Source organism: Yarrowia lipolytica, chromosome 1D, assembly GCF_001761485.1.
Source record: "Yarrowia lipolytica chromosome 1D, complete sequence".
NCBI classification, from domain to species: Eukaryota; Fungi; Ascomycota; class Dipodascomycetes; order Dipodascales; genus Yarrowia; species Yarrowia lipolytica.
Genome location: NC_090773.1, coordinates 2,987,582 through 3,007,439, shown reverse-complemented (window position 1 = coordinate 3,007,439; position 19,858 = coordinate 2,987,582). Strand labels below are relative to the sequence as shown.

Below are 19,858 nucleotides of genomic sequence, written 5' to 3'. Positions count from 1 at the left end.
TGGAAAAAGATAGCCCTTAAAGGAAGAGGAAGCCCCGTTCATCATCTTCATCCTCTCCACTCTTCTCCCACTCCAATACTTTTCATTCCATAGCAACTCCTTCGCTCCCCCGTCCCCCCAAATATCCTACAATTACACTCTGTCCCTGAGACAATGAGACATGGTCAGAGGTTGGTCCAGGAGGGTCATGTGTGGTCACATTTGTCTACAAGTACACACTTGAGACCTCCTCAGTTGCTCTATATAACTCACTAGCTCCGATGTTACTAATCTTACTAATCCCACAACTCCAATGGCATTTTACAACACTGCCTAAAGTGGGCCCGAATACGGACATGGTGCATCGTCCCATCAAAGCAGCCTTCGGACCTCCGCCAGAAGAGGTAGAATGCAGGTTTTCAGTTGCTTATGAAGTGCTAGGATAATTGGTCGAAAACTGGCAGAATAAGAACAGAAAAAGCTCCATCCGGTGCAGATCTCCACGAGGACCACGACACTGCGCTTAGAATTGCAATCGCATGTCTGGCTGTGGAGTTAGGTGGAGTTAGGGCGGAGTTTGATAGAAAAAGCCGGATTCAGGTCCAGAAGAAAGGGCACAATTTGCATGGACGTATCGTCTACCGCTCCAATAAGACGGCATGTAGCTGTCCATTCTAGACCTTTGGTCTTTCGTTCACAGGTTTACACATTCCACGGTCCACGCTCCGCTCTTATCCGACCAGCTAAAATAAGCTCCAAAAATTATCGCCAATGCGAGGCCCAAGATTACAGACGCTTTCCAAGCAGAGATATTAGTAAGAGGAGAAAGTTAGGCGGGGAGGCCAGGTCACATGACCACCACTCGGGTCTTAGATAATCAGCTACAGCAACACTTCACGACCAAAATTAGTCAGCAGAACCACGTTTTGGATCCCCCTTTTCTGCCGTTCCATGTCTCACTCTTACATACTGTGCCAGAGTTGCTCGAATAAGCGATTACGATTACCGTTTCGAACCATGGCTGCATTTGGTTGCGGCGAATGGGAAAGGGCAATGTGGGTCGCTTCAGCCGGTTTTCTCGGGGTCAAAGACGTAAATGTGACATTGGAGGTTGTATAATTAGATTTCGTCTTTAAAAACAACGAAATGCCACCCGGGTCATCGCTTTTTTCACACTTTACTTCTGCTCTTCCCTTGCCTGTATGTCGGACCCTCCCCGCGTTTAACTTTAAGCGAGATGGTAATATGATTGAGGTGGGTGGAGACCGAAAATGAGAGGTACGGGGGATGTTATAGTAATTGGAGAGGCATGGGGAGAGTTTACAACTATAGAAAAACACGTGACGAATTCATTGAACTAATTTACAGCCGTACTTTCATAGTAACGTTGGCTTAAAATTGGACTTTATGCACACCGTCACACTGCTCTTAGTACAATCGCCTATGCAAGTGCAACATTGATTGTGGTTTCTTAGTGAATGATGCTGACGGCGGCACAGTACAAGTAGCCTGTTAGGCAGTGTCACAAACGAATAGACGATATCTAACCGACGACCTGCAATGTCACATTTATACCTCTAGCCCTTCACTAGGGTATCTTCAACCTCTCTACTCGTACAAAGGATAGCTACAGAGTAGGTTACACTTTGGACATGCGGTATGGCTTTTTAAATTTCATGTCATCACAGAACATCACTCACTTAACTACACACAACAAATGGGCAAGAAGAACTCGTCGCGGGTGAAAAAACGAGCGAGAGCCAAGGCTGCTGCGCGCTCACATCGGGCGGAAAACGAGGGGATCGAATCGGATTCTTCCCAGCCCCAGACCGCCGTCTCCAACGGAATCAGCTCCGACACGGATGTTTCAGAAGTTGCCCAAAGCCCTGTCCGGGGCCGAAGACGCGGAGACTCGATAGCGTCCATGTCTTCGACCATGTCTTCTTCTCGCTACGACTATTTGGCTCATCCGACGGACTCGGGCGAGATATATTCAGGCCCTCCTAGTGATGCGTTTCCCACGTCATATTCGTCATATCAGCACCTGAACCGACGGCGATCCATGTCACGGTCTCTGAGCCGTTCACGTGGGTCCCTTGGAGACGATTCGCGGCGTCCGTCCATGTCTCTATCTCATAGAGCGTCCAATGAGGTGCTTCAATCGCCGCAGTTTCGACCTCGGGCTGAATCAACCGCTTCTTTTCGATTTTTCGACAGAGACGAGCTGGAATTGGCCGAGGGATCGTCGACCATGGAGGACGAGATGCCCCAGGAGTCGGACGAGGTGGCTGTTGAAGAGGTAGACGACTACCATGGAGGATACAGACCCAGTGGCCGGTTCAGAGAAAGCCTATCATTGAGCCGGGACGACGTGTATAGAAGAGGATCTACATTCTCGACCGACGATAACACACCACTGATGAGACGCGAGTCGCGAGACTCGTATGAACGGCCCCGACGAGAGAGTGGTCGTTCAGACGATGGAGGATCGTACACTTTTGGTCTTCATGACGAGACTCCTACTGGCCCACCCTTTCCTGATGCCACAAACACCGTCCAACGGTTCTACATTGCTGAAGAGGATTTGTTGATTGGTATTGCTGGATACAAGACAAACCGGCTCAAGTCTGTCTTCTTCTTCTTGCTGTATGTGGCTACAGGAGGAATTCTGTTTCTGATAATGCGATGGTTCCCTCGATGGAGAATCTCGTGTCTTGGAGACCCTGCTCCTCTGGGAGACTGTGATTGGGTGGTTATTGAGAATCAGTGGGGAGAAATGGAGATTTGTGATGTTCATCAGGCACGATACAACCGAGCCTTGTCTACTGTCTTCACCCTCAAGCCTGAGAATGCCGAGTTGGCGACTATTCACTCTGGTGAGGAGGTTGAGAGCTCTTCCTTTATGGAAAACGACCCCGATCCCATTCTGCCTGTTCTCCGGTCTATTTCCTACAGATACATTACGTTCATTTACGACCCGATTGAGGACATTTTCCGAACCAACGCCGGTTGGACTGATCCAGATTGGCGGGAAATGTCCATTGTCAAAGAAGGTCTTTCTTATGACTCATTTGAAGACCGAGTTTTGGCGTTTGGCCACAATGTCCTTGATATCAAGGAAAAGAGTATCCAACAGCTGCTAGTGGACGAGGTATTGCATCCGTTTTACATCTTCCAGGTCTTCTCCATGATTCTGTGGGCTGCGGACACCTACTACTATTATGCCACGTGTATCTTCATCATTTCAGTCATTTCCATCACCAACACTCTGGTGGAGACGAAGAGCACCATGCGACGTCTTTCACAAATGTCGCGCTTCATCTGCGAGGTGCGAGTGCTCCGAAATGGCTTCTGGACTACCGTTGACTCGTCCCAACTGGTCCCTGGAGACGTCTACGAGATTTCTGACCCAGCTATGACTCTCTTCCCCTGTGACTCCGTCTTGTTGTCTGGAGACTGTATCGTCAACGAAAGTATGCTGACCGGTGAGTCTGTTCCCGTAACAAAGATCCCCATCACGTCCGAGGGTCTCGTCCACCTGTCTCAGGGCTCTCTGATCGGCTCCAATGTGTCTCCTGACATTGTCCGGAACTTTTTGTTCTCTGGAACTCGAGTAATTCGAGTGCGACGACCTCAAGGAGGCGACTCCGAAGACGGACCTGCTCTTGCTGTAGTTGTTCGAACCGGTTTCTCTACTACTAAGGGAGCGCTGGTGCGATCCATGATGTTCCCCAAACCCACCGGTTTCAAGTTCTACCGAGATTCGTTCAAGTACATTGGAGTCATGAGCGGAATTGCCTGTATTGGATTCATCATTTCCACTATTGACTTCATCAAGATGCAGCTTCCTACTCATTTGATTGTCTTCCGAGCCCTCGATCTCATCACTATCGTTGTCCCTCCTGCTCTGCCTGCTACTCTCACTATTGGTACCAACATTGCTCTGGCTCGGCTTAAGAAGAAGCAAATCTACTGTATTGCCCCTACTCGAGTCAATGTCGGTGGTAAGATCGATATCTGTTGCTTTGACAAGACTGGAACTCTCACTGAAGACGGTCTGGACATTATGGGAGTCACCTTGGCCGAATCCAACGCTGGAAGACGTCTTTTCAGCGACCTGCATGCCACTACCGACGATCTGTTCCCCCACAAGTCTCTCAAGGGTAACCAAGCTGCGTTGGACATGCTTCTGACACTGGCAACTTGCCATTCTCTTCGAGCTGTCGACGGAGAGCTGGTTGGAGACCCTCTGGACTACAAAATGTTCTCCTTCTGCAACTGGTCGTTCGAAGAAGAGGGATTCAAGTTTGGCGAGGAAGTCGGCTCGCAAACGTCCAACGAGCGAATGGACAACTTTGCAGTGGCTGAAACCATCTCCCCTTCGATTGTGCGACCTCCTCCCGGCAGATTCTCCGAGACTGGCTCGGACTCCGAGTTTGGAATCATCCGATCGTTCGAGTTTGTGTCTCAGCTGAGAAGAATGTCAGTCATGGTAAAAACTATGCACTCGCGAGACGTGTCTGTGTTTGTCAAGGGTGCTCCAGAGGTTCTTCCGGATATTTGTCGACCCGAGTCCTTCCCTTCAAACTACCACGAGCTCCTCCATCACTACACCCACAAGGGCTACCGAGTGATTGCATGTGCCACCAAGACGTATTCCAAGCTCATGTGGCACAAGGCTCAGAAGCTGTCTCGTGAGGAGGTCGAGTCTCAGCTTGATTTCCTCGGTTTCATTGTCTTTGAAAACAAGCTGAAACCGACCACTGCTGGCGTCATTCGACAGCTCGAAAACCAGGCCAAGATTAGAACCGTCATGTGCACCGGAGACAATGTGCTGACAGCTATTTCTGTCGCTCGAGAGTGTGAGATGGTTCCTTCTCACGAAGTTCAGGTCTTTGTCCCCTCATTTGAAGAGTCTCCGGAGCACGAAACTGGTCTGGCTATCAGATGGGAGTCGGTCGACAACAATAACCTCACTCTCAACTCGGCCACGTTGCGTCCCCTGAACCCCAGGGTCGTGCCAAACTACTGTCTGGCAGTCACTGGAGAGGTGTTCCGGTACCTGATTGACTTTGGCTCTGACGATATTCTTCACCAGATGCTTATGCGAGGAAAGATCTACGCTCGAATGTCTCCCGACGAGAAACACGAGCTGGTGGAAAAACTGCAGGCTCTGGATTACACAACTTGTTTCTGCGGAGATGGAGCCAACGACTGTGGAGCCCTTAAGGCGGCCGATGTCGGTATTTCTCTGTCTGAAGCCGAAGCCTCAGTTGCTGCTCCATTTACTTCTCGTGTGTTTGAAATATCTTGTGTGGTGGACGTTATCAAGGAGGGACGAGCTGCTCTGGTTACATCCTTCTCTTGCTTCAAGTATATGTCTCTGTACTCTGCCATTCAGTTTGTTACCGTTGGTATTCTCTACTCGTCCGGATCCAACCTTGGTGACTTCCAGTTTCTGTGGATCGACATGTTCCTCATCCTGCCCATCGCCATTTTCATGGCCTGGTCCAAGCCCTACCACAAGCTTGCCCCCAAACGGCCCAATGCCAACCTCGTGTCTCGAAAGGTTCTCATTCCGCTTATTGGTGAGATTGCAGTGCTGGCAACGGCCCAGTTCATTGTCTGGAGTCTGGTCAAGAAGGAGCCCTGGCACATTGCTCCCATTCCTGGAGCCGAGGACGCTGATGTAGCTTCGTCAGATAACACGGCTCTGTTCTTTGTGTCGTGTTTCGAGTACATCCTGATTGCTGTGGCTCTGTCTGTCGGTCCTCCTTACAGAGAAGACGTGTACAAGAACGTTCCATTTGTTCTATGTGTTATTTTCCTGCTGGGAGCCACCGCTATGCTCATGAGCATCCAGAACATGGACTCTGGTCTGGGCAAGTTGATGCAGCTCACAGCCATGCCTGCAGACTTCAAGCTGGGCATCGTGGCCATTGGTTTTGTGACGTTTGCCGTTTCGTGGATCTGCGAGTCCTATGTGTTTACACTCCTGGTCCGGTTCTCGAGAGCCCTTCAGAAGGCTACAGGTCTTGGTCACAAGCAGTACAAGAACAAGATGTACAAGAACATTAACCTGGGAGGAGTTTAGATGAGCGGGCAAAAACCCCTTGAAGGTGCCTTATGGATAGATTAATTGGATGATGTTATATTCACAATCGAGGGACTTGTGGTTCTTTAACAGCGGAGACCACTACTGTATGTAATGGTACTGCAATTGATCATGATGTGTTCCACAGAGTGTTTCAGAGAGATATATCACGGACAATCAAAAATTAGGGCCACACAGTTCGTCGTCGGTCGTACTGTATATAAAGTACAGTGTACTTGTAGCTAACAACCAAATCGAATGAAACGGGCCATGAGGTCGAAAAGTCGACTGGAGTCGGTGTCGATGCTTGTACTGCCAACCGTCAAGAACGCATATGTATCACCTAGCTCTATTATCTCTTCACTACAGCGGGCACTGCCATGGTCATCGTACAAGGCTACAGTTTACCGCGTCTACAATGGCCAGCTTGCACGTATCACTACGCAGGTTGTCAAGATGACAGTTTGTCTTCTACAACTGAGTGTTTCCGGTTCCTGACCTTCGGCCAGCAGTTGGTTCTGTAATAATTGAATGCATTAATCTAGTGCTCCACGGCCTTCTCTCCCTCCTTGGGGGGGTAGAAGTTGTGCAGGCCAAGCATGGCGGGGTATTCCTGAGTTAGTAATGTACAACATGTCAGCAGACGTGGCCAGGTGACGTTGGCTGGCATGTAGCGTTTCAACAGCAACGTCGGTTCGACAGCATCAACATGATTCACCTCCACCATTGCAGACTAGTATGTTATGCCATCGATTGTGATGTGGCCCTGGTATCTTCTTTAGTTGTTCGTGTCTGTTGGTTTCAGTTCCATTGCATGCGAATTGATCGCTAAACTCCATCTCACTGATCAAGTTGTTGCTGTATAGTATCGACACGGCAAATGAGTCTATGATATCGCAGAAAACCGAAAAAGACCACGTGTCTCATTTTTCAAGAGTGCGTGTGAAGCGTCGCCGCGCTTAGCTCCACTCCGCTCGCCGCTCGACTTGCTCGCTTACTCACCTCCTTAATTCTCAGAAACATCCAGAAAAACATGGTAGCTCCAAGGAACTTGGTGGCGATTCTGTGTCCAGCAGAGACATGGGGCCGGGGAAGAGGCCCGTTCCATTTGTAGTTAGTGTGGTGACCAGCCATTTTGTATCGAAATCGAAAAAATCCGGTGGTTTTGGAAATGTAGTGGTGATGCACAGAGCTAGAGTTGTGCATTTCAGCCCACTGTAATTGGCTGGAAATAGGGTTTCACAAATAGAGTTATGTGCATTCGCAGGATTCGAACTGATGGACGTGAGATTCACTTGAGTGAAAGTCATCAGTTGACAAGACAAAATCGACTGAAAAAAATCGACTGATTGGATGAAAAAACACGGAAGCTGAGTGAGAAGACCTAATTGGTCATTTCAGCCCCTAAAAATCAATGTGCGAAAGGTCCCAAACGTCCAACAAGTGTATTCACTTTAGCTCCCAACATTCCTGTAAGTCTACCTTCAGCCTGAAACATGTACTGTAAGTGTATTTAGTTAAGATTACTTGATAAACAGGACTAGGAGATGTTAAAGGGGTTCTCTGGAAGCTCATGTGATGCTCAATAGAACAGAAGAAGTTGCAAATTTATAAACATACGTTTTTTTTAAAAAGAACCAGTCAAATTTTCATGTCCAAAATTGTTTCTCAATGACCAAAATCAACCATCTAATACTCTCCCACGTAGTTATTAATACTCCCCCTCATAGTTAGTATCAGGATTGTATTAGTTGAGCTGTGGTACATAATTGACAGCCTTCTTTGAGCGTTGCAGAAGAGATATTCGAATTTTTTTTATTTTAAATAAAAGCCATTTAAATAGCACAAATTTGCCTATATGATCGCTCCATAATGTCTTCCACCTCTTCCCAACTCTTGTTATAAAACTACCACACACCGCCTCGAACACACAACGTCTGCTGTCCCACCAACCTTGTGTGAAAAGTGAAAAAGCTGTTTGGTGTTTCTGATATCGCATCACCACTATAGCACCATGGACACCCTGAGCAAAAAGCCCGAACAGCGGCCCGAGGAGATTACGGCCATTCTGTCGTCTCTGGACCGATACAATCCCGAAAAGATCTCGATTCTGCAGGAATACGCTACCACCCAGTGTGCCGATCAGCATTCCGACATCGAGGCCAACCTGGCGCTTCTCAAGCTGCTCCAGTTCCAGCAGCAGCCCAACCCCAACAAGGAGGACATCATCTGCAACATTCTGTCCATGGCCCTGGCCAACTTCCTGACCTCCGACTTCACTACAGCTCTGCATGTTCTGCCCAGCTACGTGCTTGACAGCCCAGCTGCCGACACTCTGGCCGAGTCTATCCAGAAGCTCTTCCACCTGTACACTCTTCTGGACGGCTGCCGATTCCCGGAGTTCTGGGCCGTCTACGAGCGAGACGATGCTCATGCTGACATTACCGCTGACGTTGCTGACTTTGAGAACCTGGTTCGAATCTCCATCACTCGAGCCGTCGACATTTCGTCCCAGGCCATTCACAAGGATGTGTTCCGATCGTGGCTCAATCTGTCTGACAACAAGTTTGCCGACTATGTCAAGGAGCTCGGATGGAAGGTTGAGGGCGAGACCGTGGTGGTGCCTCCCAACAAGGAGAACGAGGCCAAGCCTGCTACCACTACTGAGAGTATCAAGATTGAGCAGATTTCCAGACTGTTGAAGCGAACCAACGAGTAAGCAAGGTCGCCAAAATTGACCACTGAAGCCTAAGAGAGCAGAGGATGACGCTAGGCAAGTTGAAGAGGGCCGATATCGAAGGTGATGAGATGGCTAAAATCTATACATAGCCAGGGTTGGAAATCACAGTAACTGAACTATGGCTCATTATAGACCAATAAAAATGAATTTGAAAAGTACCCTAGAACGAATAGAACAGCTCGCAAGTAAATTACACAAACTTGAGTTGATATCGTGTCCAGCCATTTACAATTAGGAACTAGTAGATCTATAACACAACTGTATCGCATCCTCTTCAATCTCGTGGAGCTCTGACTCACGTATGTACATACTGTACTGTATGTATCGATACATGAAGCTTCCTCTGTTTGGGGTAATCAAGAGTGAACTATGTCATATTTCTGGCAAGACCCTGGCATACTTTTCTAGTATATGATTCCATCAGAAAGAAAAAGTGTTACTACTTGGAAGGCTGCTACAACTATCGAGCAGTTGACAGTGAATTGTACAATGACTTGAAGTGTTGATCATGTTGAGCAAAGGGAACTTACACATTCATACAACCTACAACTACGCGAAGAAGACCTCGTTGTCCACTATCTACGGCGGAATACTTCAACTCATCGTTATGCTGACGAAAATATACTGTCATATACAAAACGTCAAATAAATAACCTCCAGCGGAGCAGATCAGACAAACGAAACTGATATCAGGCATTCGTGAGAAGAAATCAGACTAACGAAAGTCAGCAGCTCCTGACCTACGGCCACTCACTCCCTTAACTGAGTTTCAAAGCCTTTCTCAGATCATTCTCCAAGTCAGCCGTCTGCAAGCCTGCGGGAGCAGGAGGAGGCCCAGGAGGTCCACCATGTCCGCCCATGGGCTGGTAGGGGTATCCCTGGGGCCCGGGGGCGTACCCGTTGCCGTAAAAGTACGGCGGGTACTGCATACCAGGGTGAGGGGCGCTGGGAACGCCGTAGTAGCCCTGAGGGGGCATGCTCATGTTGGGAGCCATGCCCATGCCCTGAGGCACGCCCTGAGGAGGCATGCCTTGGCCCGGAGGTCCAGCCATAATAGGACCTCGAGCCGGAGGCTGGCCCATGGGGGCCATGTGTCCCATCTGGGGCTGACCCATAGCCATCTGGGACTGGGTAGGTTGCTGCTGTCGCTGCTGTTGCTGAGAAGGCCGAACGGGCTGTTGATGAGGTACCTGCTGGGTCTGCTGACCTTGTTGAGCCTGCTGGGGCATCACATGTTGGGCAATCTGCTGCCCAGCACCCCGTTCCTTTTTGTCGGCCTCCATGAGCATGTCCAGGAAAGTACCGCTAGGGGGAGCACCCGAAGGAGCCCCAGGGGTTGCAGCGGGGACTGCAGCAGCAAGGGAAGATGCCGCAATAGGAGCTGCACCGAGCCCCGAGCTGGGACGAGGAGCAAGTCCAGCTCCAGGTCGGGGAGCAGCAGGGGCACTAACAGGTCCTGTAGCTCCGCCAGTGACTGAAGCCACCGCAGCCCCTCCAGCCATCTTAGGTACGGGCAAGGAGGAAGGGGCGGGAGAAGCATGGAACGACGATCCGGCAAATTTGGGATCGACGTCCTTGTTGCCCTTACTGCCCTGGTTGGGAGTTGAGGAGTTCTTGCTCTTACGGGGAGGAGTCACATGGGTGGTGGCAGCTGGACCGTACAAAGAAGGATACAGAAGTTCCTTGAGATCCTTGTCGTCATCACCAGAGGCTCCAGAGGCCGCAGAGCCTTGATTTCTGCCCTGGTTCTTACCCTGGCCCTTTCCTTGGGTCTTTCCCTTGCCTTGTCCCTTGTCCTTGGATCTGGCACTGCGGGTGTTGGTGTTGGAAATGCTTCCGTTGTTCTTCAGATCGGGGAAAAGAATGTCGGTGAGATCCCTGTCGTCATCGTGGATATCACTGCTGCCCTTTACAGCAGGAGAACCTCGTCGCCGGCTGTGTGCATTGTTGTTGTTGGAACCCTTTTTAGGAGCTCCAGGTAGATTGTTGTGTTTTCTTAATGTGGCGCCTGTTTTAGACATCGCGTGGTGGAAGTCGTGTATGCGTGTGTGTCTCGTGTGTTTGTCTGTTTATATCGCTTCTGTGTGTGTGTCGAATGTCGCTTCTGTGATTGTATGATCAGATGGTTGCTAATACTCGGCATGTGGAAGTTGTGGAAGAAGCAAACGCAGGGTTCTCGTCAGATGGGTTGCAGTCACGTGATGTTTCGGTGAGGTGCAACTTGTCAAAAAAACGTCGTTTGTCTCTAAAATGGAGGCTCGTGTGTCGTTATATGCGATCGATGGCGATGTGGTGGAAGGGTTGAGAAGGTGGAGTATGTGGGCGGAAGTTTATTATGGGGTTAGGGGAGTGGCGATATGTAGATACGCCACTCATGATATGGCCGGAACATACTGCCTCATGAATATGCTATGAAGGGGGAAACATCACGAATAACAGCCGATCTATCAACTTGATCTGTAAGATCATCTCATACTTCTCGTAAGCTACAAGAAACGAACTGTACTTGTAGTCTCATAATTTTCCGTAGTGACTGACCTCTCTCACTCGTACGTCACATGGGTCACATGGGTAATGCATGGCCCGATTTGGACAACCAAGAACAGACATGCACAGTGTGGGGATATTTTTAGCCGAGAGAGATGGAAAGTGTGGAATATGTGGCAATTTTTGGGTCATGTGACTGCCATCGAGAATAGTATGTTCAAGGGGCGGGATCTCTCGGCTAATTATCGAGGGATGACTCTAGGAAGGTACTGTAACTTTAATATATGTACTGTACATACAGTAGTTGGAAAAATGTGTGGGCTAGCGGAGAGGAGATCGAGAGTGATATTTGAGCAGATTATTGGTCTCGTTTGGAGCGTCGGCGTTATTATATGAGCATATATGCACTAGTACAAGTAAATATATTCAGTTGTTTTAATATACAAGTACAAGACAGGTACAGTGTGATCATACGGTGTACTAGTACATCCTGCTTCTGAATATTTCAAATGATAATGATTCGCTTTTGGTACATGTTGTAAGAGCACATTGTCAAAGGTTGATCATTGATGTACAGCAGTTGCGGCACAAGAGTGTCTGGAGAGCGTTGTTGACACTTCTGAGAAATAAGTATATGAAGACAACTGGTAAAGTCATGACTGTTGATGTCTTCTTTTTTCATGACAAAAAAACACAGGTACAGCGCATACTAGCAGGACAGTTTCATTAAGTTTGACTAGTTTTGTATGCGTAAGTCTTAAGTGATATCTAAGTAATATTATAACAAAATACATTTGACTTATGGCATGGGTTTTCGATGTCAAGTATTCTTCCTAGAGTTTCTAAGCTCAACTTACAATATAAAATAGAGATCAAGTTCGAATACGTATGTACCATGTTAGTACTGTGTGTAGGCAGTGCACCAATCATTGACAGTACTGCACCGTATAATATTGAGTATGCGATGAAACTGCTACTTTCTTACAAATTGACCACTATGAGTCCGATTACATAAGCACACCTCCTCCATCTGGAGATGTTCTGCACTGGAGCTTCTTCATCAACCACACTCAATAATGGTCCTTCACAACAGCAAATGGGATCGCAAGGCGAAAAAGCAGTATGAAAAGAAGCACGGAATTGTGTCTGATCACGAGAAGGCCAAGCAGGAGGCGATTCGAGATTCGGTGCCTGATTTACCGTCCAATGCCTGGCGGTTTGACGAGGTCAAGGACGAAGGAGCAGAATCTTCCGATGACGGTATTGACTACTCGAAATTGAAAGCGAAGCAGATGGATCTGCCGCGTGGCTCTTTATATGAACGGAACATTTTGAATGGAGACAAGGGAGGGTTTTCCGATAGCGACAATGACGATGAGGATGAGGAGGGCTCCAAAAAGGCCTCCAGAATGCTCCAAGAAGTGTCCGAGGCCGAGAAAGCCAAGGCCAAGGAAATGCGCGAGAAACGGGCCAAGGCAAACCAACTCATGAACCTCAAGAAAAAGTTCATGGCGACAGAGATGGAGGAGGGCGATGTGGATGATGACGACTTTTTCAAAGAGATTGACGGGGTGGAGAGAGAGGAGGAGAAGACGGAAGAGAAAAGAAAGGTTGGAAAGTTGCCGACCAAAGGACAGCAGGATTTTCTAGACGGTTTGCTAGGATAAGTAGTGTGAGACACGCAACAAGCAAAGACGATCTGACTGCAGATTTCTTTGGTTGCAACCAAACCAGTTCACTGCCATACAGCGAAATGAGATGACATAGCTTGTTAGGGTTCTTTAATCCTCTAGCTTGTCTCTTTGGTCAAACCACCTTCACATTGCTGTTCAAGTCTTCAGACCTGTCAATGAGCAATCTGTTTGAAGTTGAGAGGATGAGTTGTTTTGTTATTAACTGAGACTTCACATCAACCTATGGCATTTCTTTTGTCTTAACAGATAGATTGTGAACTTCCGTGACCGAACATGAGCTTCCGACAGCTACTTTTCCCCACAGTAGGTAAACCTGAAGAATATTTATTATCCCCGATCGCTTCCTTGTAAATGGTTTGACACCCTCCCTGTCTTGCTCTCTCAACCTACCGCCTACTAGATTACTTCTACCAGACAAACTCCTCTTATCACTATCAGTACCTATCACACATATGACTGATGTCCAGCCCACTCTGATCACGCCGTTTGAGTCAGTAGTCCAATGAGTGTATTGACCATCTGCTCTGATAGCATATCTGACAGTGAAATTGCTTTCCAATGGTCGCCTGGGATATTTGCTAAGATCGAAATACATCAATCATGAACATGGGTTTTCGGGGGAGCAGCGAGACTGAGGTCAGCACAAGGAGTGTAAGTAGGAGGGGCTTCGTCGGTTGATGGATGATCGTCGGTTGGTGGAAGATCGTCGGTTGATGGAGAATCTTCGGTCGTTACTGGAAGGTTGTTGTTACTGGAGGGTTTGTCATTACCGGACCCTTCGCGATGTTTTGGCCCTGGCGAAAACAACATCTTGTTTCAACTCACAACCGCATGCGAAGATGTATCCAGCCAAGCACATGAGAATACTGGGCCAAAAATGCCCAGTATCGTAAGATCAACGACCCGATACTCAGTATACTTATCCGGACACCATTATACACATCAGGGCAGACCATGTTGCTCAAAAAAGACGGTCAGCATAATCTACAAGAGTCTAACCAAATCACACTCTTAGAGAGAATGCACCTATACTGTACAATTGTAGTCTGTGATGTTTCATAATGGGCATGTTAACGTTGCTCTACTCTTGATACCACAACCGATGTCCCTGAAAGTCCTTCCTGTAAAAAGTCTTATATGTACTGCTGCTACAGCATGTCCTGATTCTTCTCAGCTTTCAGACTACTTGTACGAGTTATTACAAGATTGATTTCCATACTGTGCAAACCAGTCTATACGTTTATATTGTACTACCAGAAAATGGCCCTATGTATACTACGACAACAACCCATCGGGTCCACTCCTAATCTTCAGTAGGTCGTAACAGTGCGCACCTTCCTTCAGGCGCGCATCCTTGCTATCTCAGCTCCACAGGAATTTCTGTACTACAAGTGGGTCGAGTCTTATACCTATACCCTTTCGAGTAGACACTTCATAACAAGTACAAGTACATGCCTACCAGAAGGATGTGTTTCCCAGCCACATGTCATTGACATGAGAAACAACCAGATAACGATACACACAATCGGGACACTCTTCAATCTTCATCGTCACTAACGCCATAGCCACTAGCATGTGTACATCACAGTCTACACTTGTCCTATAGTCTTTGTTGTTCAATCAATGTACAACCACTTTGTACTTGTATGTAATGCAATAAATTATATCCTACTTCATGTTCTGCTTCACCTTCTGGAAGAAGCGAGCCACCAAGTTTCTCTTCTTGGCGGCCTGAACGGCAGGAATGGGCTCGGAAATGGCCTCGTGGAAATGCGAGACGACTGGGGCGGGGGGAGCCGAGCGTCGGGACGAGCGGTGGGAGTGGCGTCGAGCAGGTACGCTCACGTTCACGTCTCTCGCCGGCTCATGCAGCGTTGGGATGTTTTCCGGCTGCGAGTCGAACCGTGTATGTTTCACGGTCTTGGGGGGCTTCACAGCCTTCTTGGGGGTGCTATGGTGATGCTCCTGGAGATCTGGCACGTCTCTGACGTCGAGCATGCGCTTGTTTGGCGGCGGAGACGGTGTCACGGACTTGCGTCGGTGCGAAATCGAGCCTGTCCACGACTTGCGGTGCTCGGAAAACGATTTTCGCTTCTCAGTCTCAGGCCGTGTGTTGTGATCAAGCTGGAGCGACTGTCGCGAATCCAACTTGGGTCGTGACAGACTCAGCGACCGTCGCACATTCTTGAAACTCAGCTGCGAGTCAGACTGAGGCAGAGTGTACAGCGACGGTGTGGCCACAACCATGGATTCGGCTGCGGCCTGCTGGAGCTGCTGCTGCATGAGCAGCTGAATGGCGGAGAAGAGAATCGCATCCACCAACGTCACACGGTAATTGTGGCCGTGTGCGTGGGGGACCGTCGACGCTCTTCGCCGCCGGGACTGATGGCTGTCCTCGTCAGACTTGTCAGCCCAATGCTTGGTTCGCAGCCGGTGCACCACCTGGTCGAGGTACATGGGCTTGCGGAACATGGGCGAGTACACACGTACTTTTTCGGACAGAGACATGAGGGTCTCGCCCTTGGACACAAACCGCCAGCCACGCTCGCCGGTCCAGTAGCCAATGGCCATATCTGTGGACGAGTCGACGAGTCGGTAGGTGCGGGCGCCAACCTGCTTGAGATGCCACGTGATGGGCGTTGCCAGGAAGGCCTGCAGCGAGTCACGTGGCGGAAGGGTCTGGCGTCGAGACCCCCCGGTGGCAGAGGTTTGTGGGGAGACCGATGAGGGGTCCTTGATGTACGACTGGTCGGCCTCAGAGGCGGACACGTTGAAACGAATGTCAGAGTGAGTGATTCGGCCGGCTGACTGCGGATGCTCGTCCACAGTGTATACGTGGTAGACGCCTCTGTCAGAAGAAGAGTCATCTTCGCCAGTGTGATGGGCGGGCACGTGACTCCCCGTGGTTGTGTTGGCCACATCTGGGAGTGACACGGAGGAGAAGGAGTGATCTGCCCCACCGAGGTACGGCGAAGTGGGTGGCGACGACTCCATCTCAATGCCATCAAAGGCGATTTGGTTAAAACCGGACTTGGGGACGGGCAGAGTGGCTCCCTCGACGACTCGACATCTGCCCGAATTGTTTCGCGACAGAGCTGTGGTCGAGTGGCGGGTGCAGTAGAACTGGTCCGAATGTCTTCGGGACGAGTTTGCGCCAACAATGCCAGCCGCTCCCTCCACCGATCGTAGAATTCCATGCACGGGTTTCAACAGTCTGTGTTTCTTTCGCTGGACGTTGAACAGCGGTGTGGGGCGCGTCTTTTGGTCGCCCTTGGGTGCTAGTCGCTGGATTTGCATCACGAGCCCAGCCTTGTTGTTGTGAGAGCGCGCAAAGAAGAAGGACTCAACGGCTGCGCGCTTGTGTCGCTGATGGTCGTCGTCCGAGTCCTGCGACGAGGACGAGAGGTCCGCATGTTCGGGCTCGGAGAGATTGTGGTCAGACACCGACAGGTCTGGGGGTGCTAACTTCATGTGTGATGGGAGGCCTAGAGGTAGGACGGTGGCCATGCTGAGTTAATACGACTGACCATAGATTGAACAGCAACAAATGTCATTAAAAAAACATCTCCGCGTTGGACGGTAATATGTATCCAACACCGATTTGTCACAGCGTTGGAGTACAGATGACAAATGATGCAGAGACAAACTCACACCACGTCGGAGCATATGCCAAACCCAATGTAGAGATCAGGAACAAGGACTGCAGTAGTCAGTCATGAGTCGAAATCTGCTCATGTCCAATCCGTAAGTGAACGTCTGACTGAGTAACTGAGTTGTCTCAGCGTACTGGGAACGAGCAGTCTTACCAGTGTGAGACAAGAGTGGCAATCCGACACAACCTCCAAGAAGTAATCAACTTGATCACCGGGTGGGAGATGATCATAGGGTTGTAGAAGACCACCAGTTAACAACAAGTTGCGCCACTGGGAATCCTCGACATGTCCAAAGAAGGAACATGTGATTGATACCAGACAAGTGTGGCAAACGAAAGTTGGAGAACCATTGTACAACGCCACCACGCCGCTCATGTATAACCGGTGACCAATCTCGGGTAGGACAACGGAACAAGGTATTTGCCATGATCGTCGCCGACCTGATCACACAGTCGATCCATGATCCTCTGGTTCGCCTCGACCAGCTCAGCTCAAACTTGCTCTGACCCTGACACCTGCATTGACGTCTACTAACAGCCTTGGCATGAACTGCTCCAAGCGACAGCATCCCTGTTTGATCGGATTCCAAGCATTCGCTTTGCTCATGCTGCCATACTCACATCTTGCAATTTGTTCGTCTGATAGACCTTTGCTATGGAACTACCTGTGTCGTGTACAAGTAGATGGTGGTGTGTCTTGTAGTGGTTGTGGAGGATTTCCTTGTGGTTTTGTGTGCTCGGTCGGTTGTACACTGTCGTCTGCGTACGATGCGGGAAGGTCTCGTCTTGTGAAATATCGTAGTCGTCAATATCGTCAGTCGTCAATATCGTCAGTCGTCAATATCGCCAGTCCTCTGCTGGGGAAAAGCTTTGTTTATACATGGCCCACAAGCTCAGGCTTTTGGAGAGGGTCGAAATAGGGTATCGTCACGAATAAGCTTTGCACCTCAGAGGCGGTAAATCCGACGCGTGAGACTGAGCTAATGTTAGCTGGACTACAAGTAGTGTGTGAAGCTGAAAGTTGAAATTGAAAGTGAAAAAAAAAAAAAAAAGAGACCGAGTTGAAACGAACGAAAAACAGGAGGTTGCTAAGGGGACCATAGCTGGTTTTGGCCCCGAGTTGGGGTTTGTGTCTCTATGGGCCGGCCTCCAAATGGTCTGTTGGCCGCCGACATAGACGACCCGCCCCCTTCCGACTCGGCCGGCCATGACTCGCGTGCCCCTTTCTCCTTCCATACAAGCTCCCAAACACTATCCACTTTTGAGTCTCACCCAGACACGTCATGTATGGAATCCCCCTGGCTGCGAGGTCGAGAAAAGTAGCAACGTTGGACAGAGAAAGGGAAAAACCGACCCATGAAATCAAAACCGGGGCAGAGAGATCCGCAGAGTGTAACATTGGAGCTATCGCGACCATGGATCGCCAACAAATCCACAGTCGGACTCTTGTCAACTCCTCCCACCACGATAATACCTCAACCTTAGTGGTGGAGGCTGAACCTCCAGAGTTCCAGGGCTGAATAGGCTGGGGAGCTGGTGGAGTGTAAAGGAACCAGCTCCGTGTAATTGAGATGGAGCCGGTCCAGCATAGACACTGTGCCGCGAGAATCCACGGCTCGACCATCAGCTACTTGTTCTACTAGTTCAAGCACGAGTACCATACCGCACCTCCTTGTGAACGCGTTCTATACTCACTATGATACGCACCGTTGCTGCATCAGTGGCTCAACATGTGACGGATGCATGGTGGAGGTCAAGGCTCAGCCACAGAGTCGACATTCTTGGTCTCTCTACCATGTTTTGACCACCTTCTGTCACAAAGCGCCTCCAGGCGGCATCCTCCAGCTCACCCATCGTACTGTACCAAGAGCTCTCCCTATACCTCATTGCCCCACATTTGCCCGTGTTTACCACGTTAAATTGAGTTGAAGTAAATCAAACTGTATACAACTTACTGTCGACAAGTGCGATACAAGTTCACCTCGCTGGAGCTAATCACCATGTTTACATCTACAGTCCACGAGGCTGACGGGAAGATGGTAAACAGGCGTGCAGCGTAAACAGATGGCAAACAGTAAATACCAAGATGGAATGGGCAGACAATTACGGGAATCTCGCCATCATCTGCACAGACCATAATGGCGCATTACCGAGGTCAACAATGTGTGCGTTCGCACCAAACACGAGCACATAATTACTGCTACATGTACTGTACTTGTACTTGTACTTGTAATCCGAAAGCGTCCTCCGTTTCGTTTCATTCCCACTATAATTCAACATGTTTCCCACCTCCTCATTTCACATTATTATCTCACCTGGCCCCTGACCCTAGATGGGGTGAGTTTGGCTGTAGATCAAAGTACCTAACACATATCAACATGAAAACAGTTGCAGTCCAATTACAGACGAGTTTCACCCAGAGCTGAAAAGGCCCATTTCCGACTACTGTACAACTGTTCTGGTTGTCGTTTCACCATGGACGCATTTTTTTTCGTTCTTGGAATAGTCCGAAGTGGATTGGCTCAAGCTCCAACTCTTTTTCACGCCAAACATCACCCGTCATGCACAAGGAGCAGATACATTTTTCTTGGCGGCCATGCACAGGTCTGCACTGGTACATGTAAACAGTCGATCAGGTACGCAGAGCCATTACGGCGTGTGCAACAAGAAGGAATGGGGACGGAATGAAGAAACCACGGTAAGGCTGAGATGGCAATTTGCCCCACCAATGAATTTCGCCTTTTTGCCCGGTTTGAATTTTTCATTTCGCCCCACGTTCCGCCGCCCGCCATTTTCTGGAATTAAACCGTTTGAATCATGTCTCAGACCGCTGGGCTGGATCACCGAAACCCAATAATCCGCCAGGAGCCGGTAGGCGAGTCGCCACTGCGAGTCGCCACTGATCTGGCGGCGAGACTGTGACGAGAATGAACATCCTTGTGGTATGAAGATCTTGTGGATCAGTTCAATGTTGGCTAGTTTTGTTAAGGAAATTACAGAAATGACTCGAAACAAATGGTACTGGCGGTTGGCAAAGGGTCTCAGGTCCGTCGTAGCAGCATCAATGACGCTTCACCGACAACTCTGAAGTTCACACAAGGTCATTTCGGCCGGTAGTAAAAGACTTGCTAGTTCGCCATATCCACACGTACAAGTAACCCAACTGGGTGTGTTGCTAATTCTGAGCGCCGTTTGTCCACCTAGATCCAGCC

At 49.2% G+C, this 19,858-nt stretch overlaps 7 protein-coding genes across 7 annotated transcripts; 3 read left to right on the top strand and 4 right to left on the bottom strand.

Annotated features, from left to right (window-relative positions):
* Positions 1-1,696: 1,696 nt before the first annotated feature.
* On the top strand, positions 1,697-6,073 carry YALI1_D30058g (uncharacterized protein; the record flags this gene model as incomplete). Its single annotated transcript, XM_503183.3, has 1 exon — positions 1,697-6,073. One exon carries the CDS (start codon positions 1,697-1,699, stop codon positions 6,071-6,073), a length of 4,377 nt encoding a protein of 1,458 aa, XP_503183.1.
* A 541-nt stretch (positions 6,074-6,614) lies between these two features.
* On the bottom strand, positions 6,615-7,207 carry YALI1_D30003g (uncharacterized protein; the record flags this gene model as incomplete). The annotated part of the gene is made up of 2 exons (XM_066094269.2): positions 6,615-6,686; positions 7,076-7,207. 2 exons carry the CDS (start codon positions 7,205-7,207, stop codon positions 6,615-6,617), a joined length of 204 nt encoding a protein of 67 aa, XP_065950341.1.
* An 880-nt stretch (positions 7,208-8,087) lies between these two features.
* YALI1_D29994g (uncharacterized protein) lies at positions 8,088-8,792 on the top strand (the record flags this gene model as incomplete). Its single annotated transcript, XM_503182.3, has 1 exon — positions 8,088-8,792. One exon carries the CDS (start codon positions 8,088-8,090, stop codon positions 8,790-8,792), a length of 705 nt encoding a protein of 234 aa, XP_503182.1.
* A 779-nt stretch (positions 8,793-9,571) lies between these two features.
* On the bottom strand, positions 9,572-10,834 carry YALI1_D29966g (uncharacterized protein; the record flags this gene model as incomplete). The annotated part of the gene is made up of 1 exon (XM_503181.1): positions 9,572-10,834. One exon carries the CDS (start codon positions 10,832-10,834, stop codon positions 9,572-9,574), a length of 1,263 nt encoding a protein of 420 aa, XP_503181.1.
* A 1,542-nt stretch (positions 10,835-12,376) lies between these two features.
* YALI1_D29951g (uncharacterized protein) lies at positions 12,377-12,967 on the top strand (the record flags this gene model as incomplete). Its single annotated transcript, XM_503180.3, has 1 exon — positions 12,377-12,967. One exon carries the CDS (start codon positions 12,377-12,379, stop codon positions 12,965-12,967), a length of 591 nt encoding a protein of 196 aa, XP_503180.1.
* Positions 12,968-13,106: 139 nt separating this feature from the next.
* YALI1_D29939g (uncharacterized protein) lies at positions 13,107-13,589 on the bottom strand (the record flags this gene model as incomplete). Its single annotated transcript, XM_068282830.1, has 2 exons — positions 13,107-13,214; positions 13,263-13,589. 2 exons carry the CDS (start codon positions 13,587-13,589, stop codon positions 13,107-13,109), a joined length of 435 nt encoding a protein of 144 aa, XP_068138931.1.
* A 1,073-nt stretch (positions 13,590-14,662) lies between these two features.
* Positions 14,663-16,501, bottom strand: YALI1_D29910g (uncharacterized protein; the record flags this gene model as incomplete). The annotated part of the gene is made up of 1 exon (XM_503179.3): positions 14,663-16,501. One exon carries the CDS (start codon positions 16,499-16,501, stop codon positions 14,663-14,665), a length of 1,839 nt encoding a protein of 612 aa, XP_503179.3.
* Positions 16,502-19,858: the final 3,357 nt, after the last annotated feature.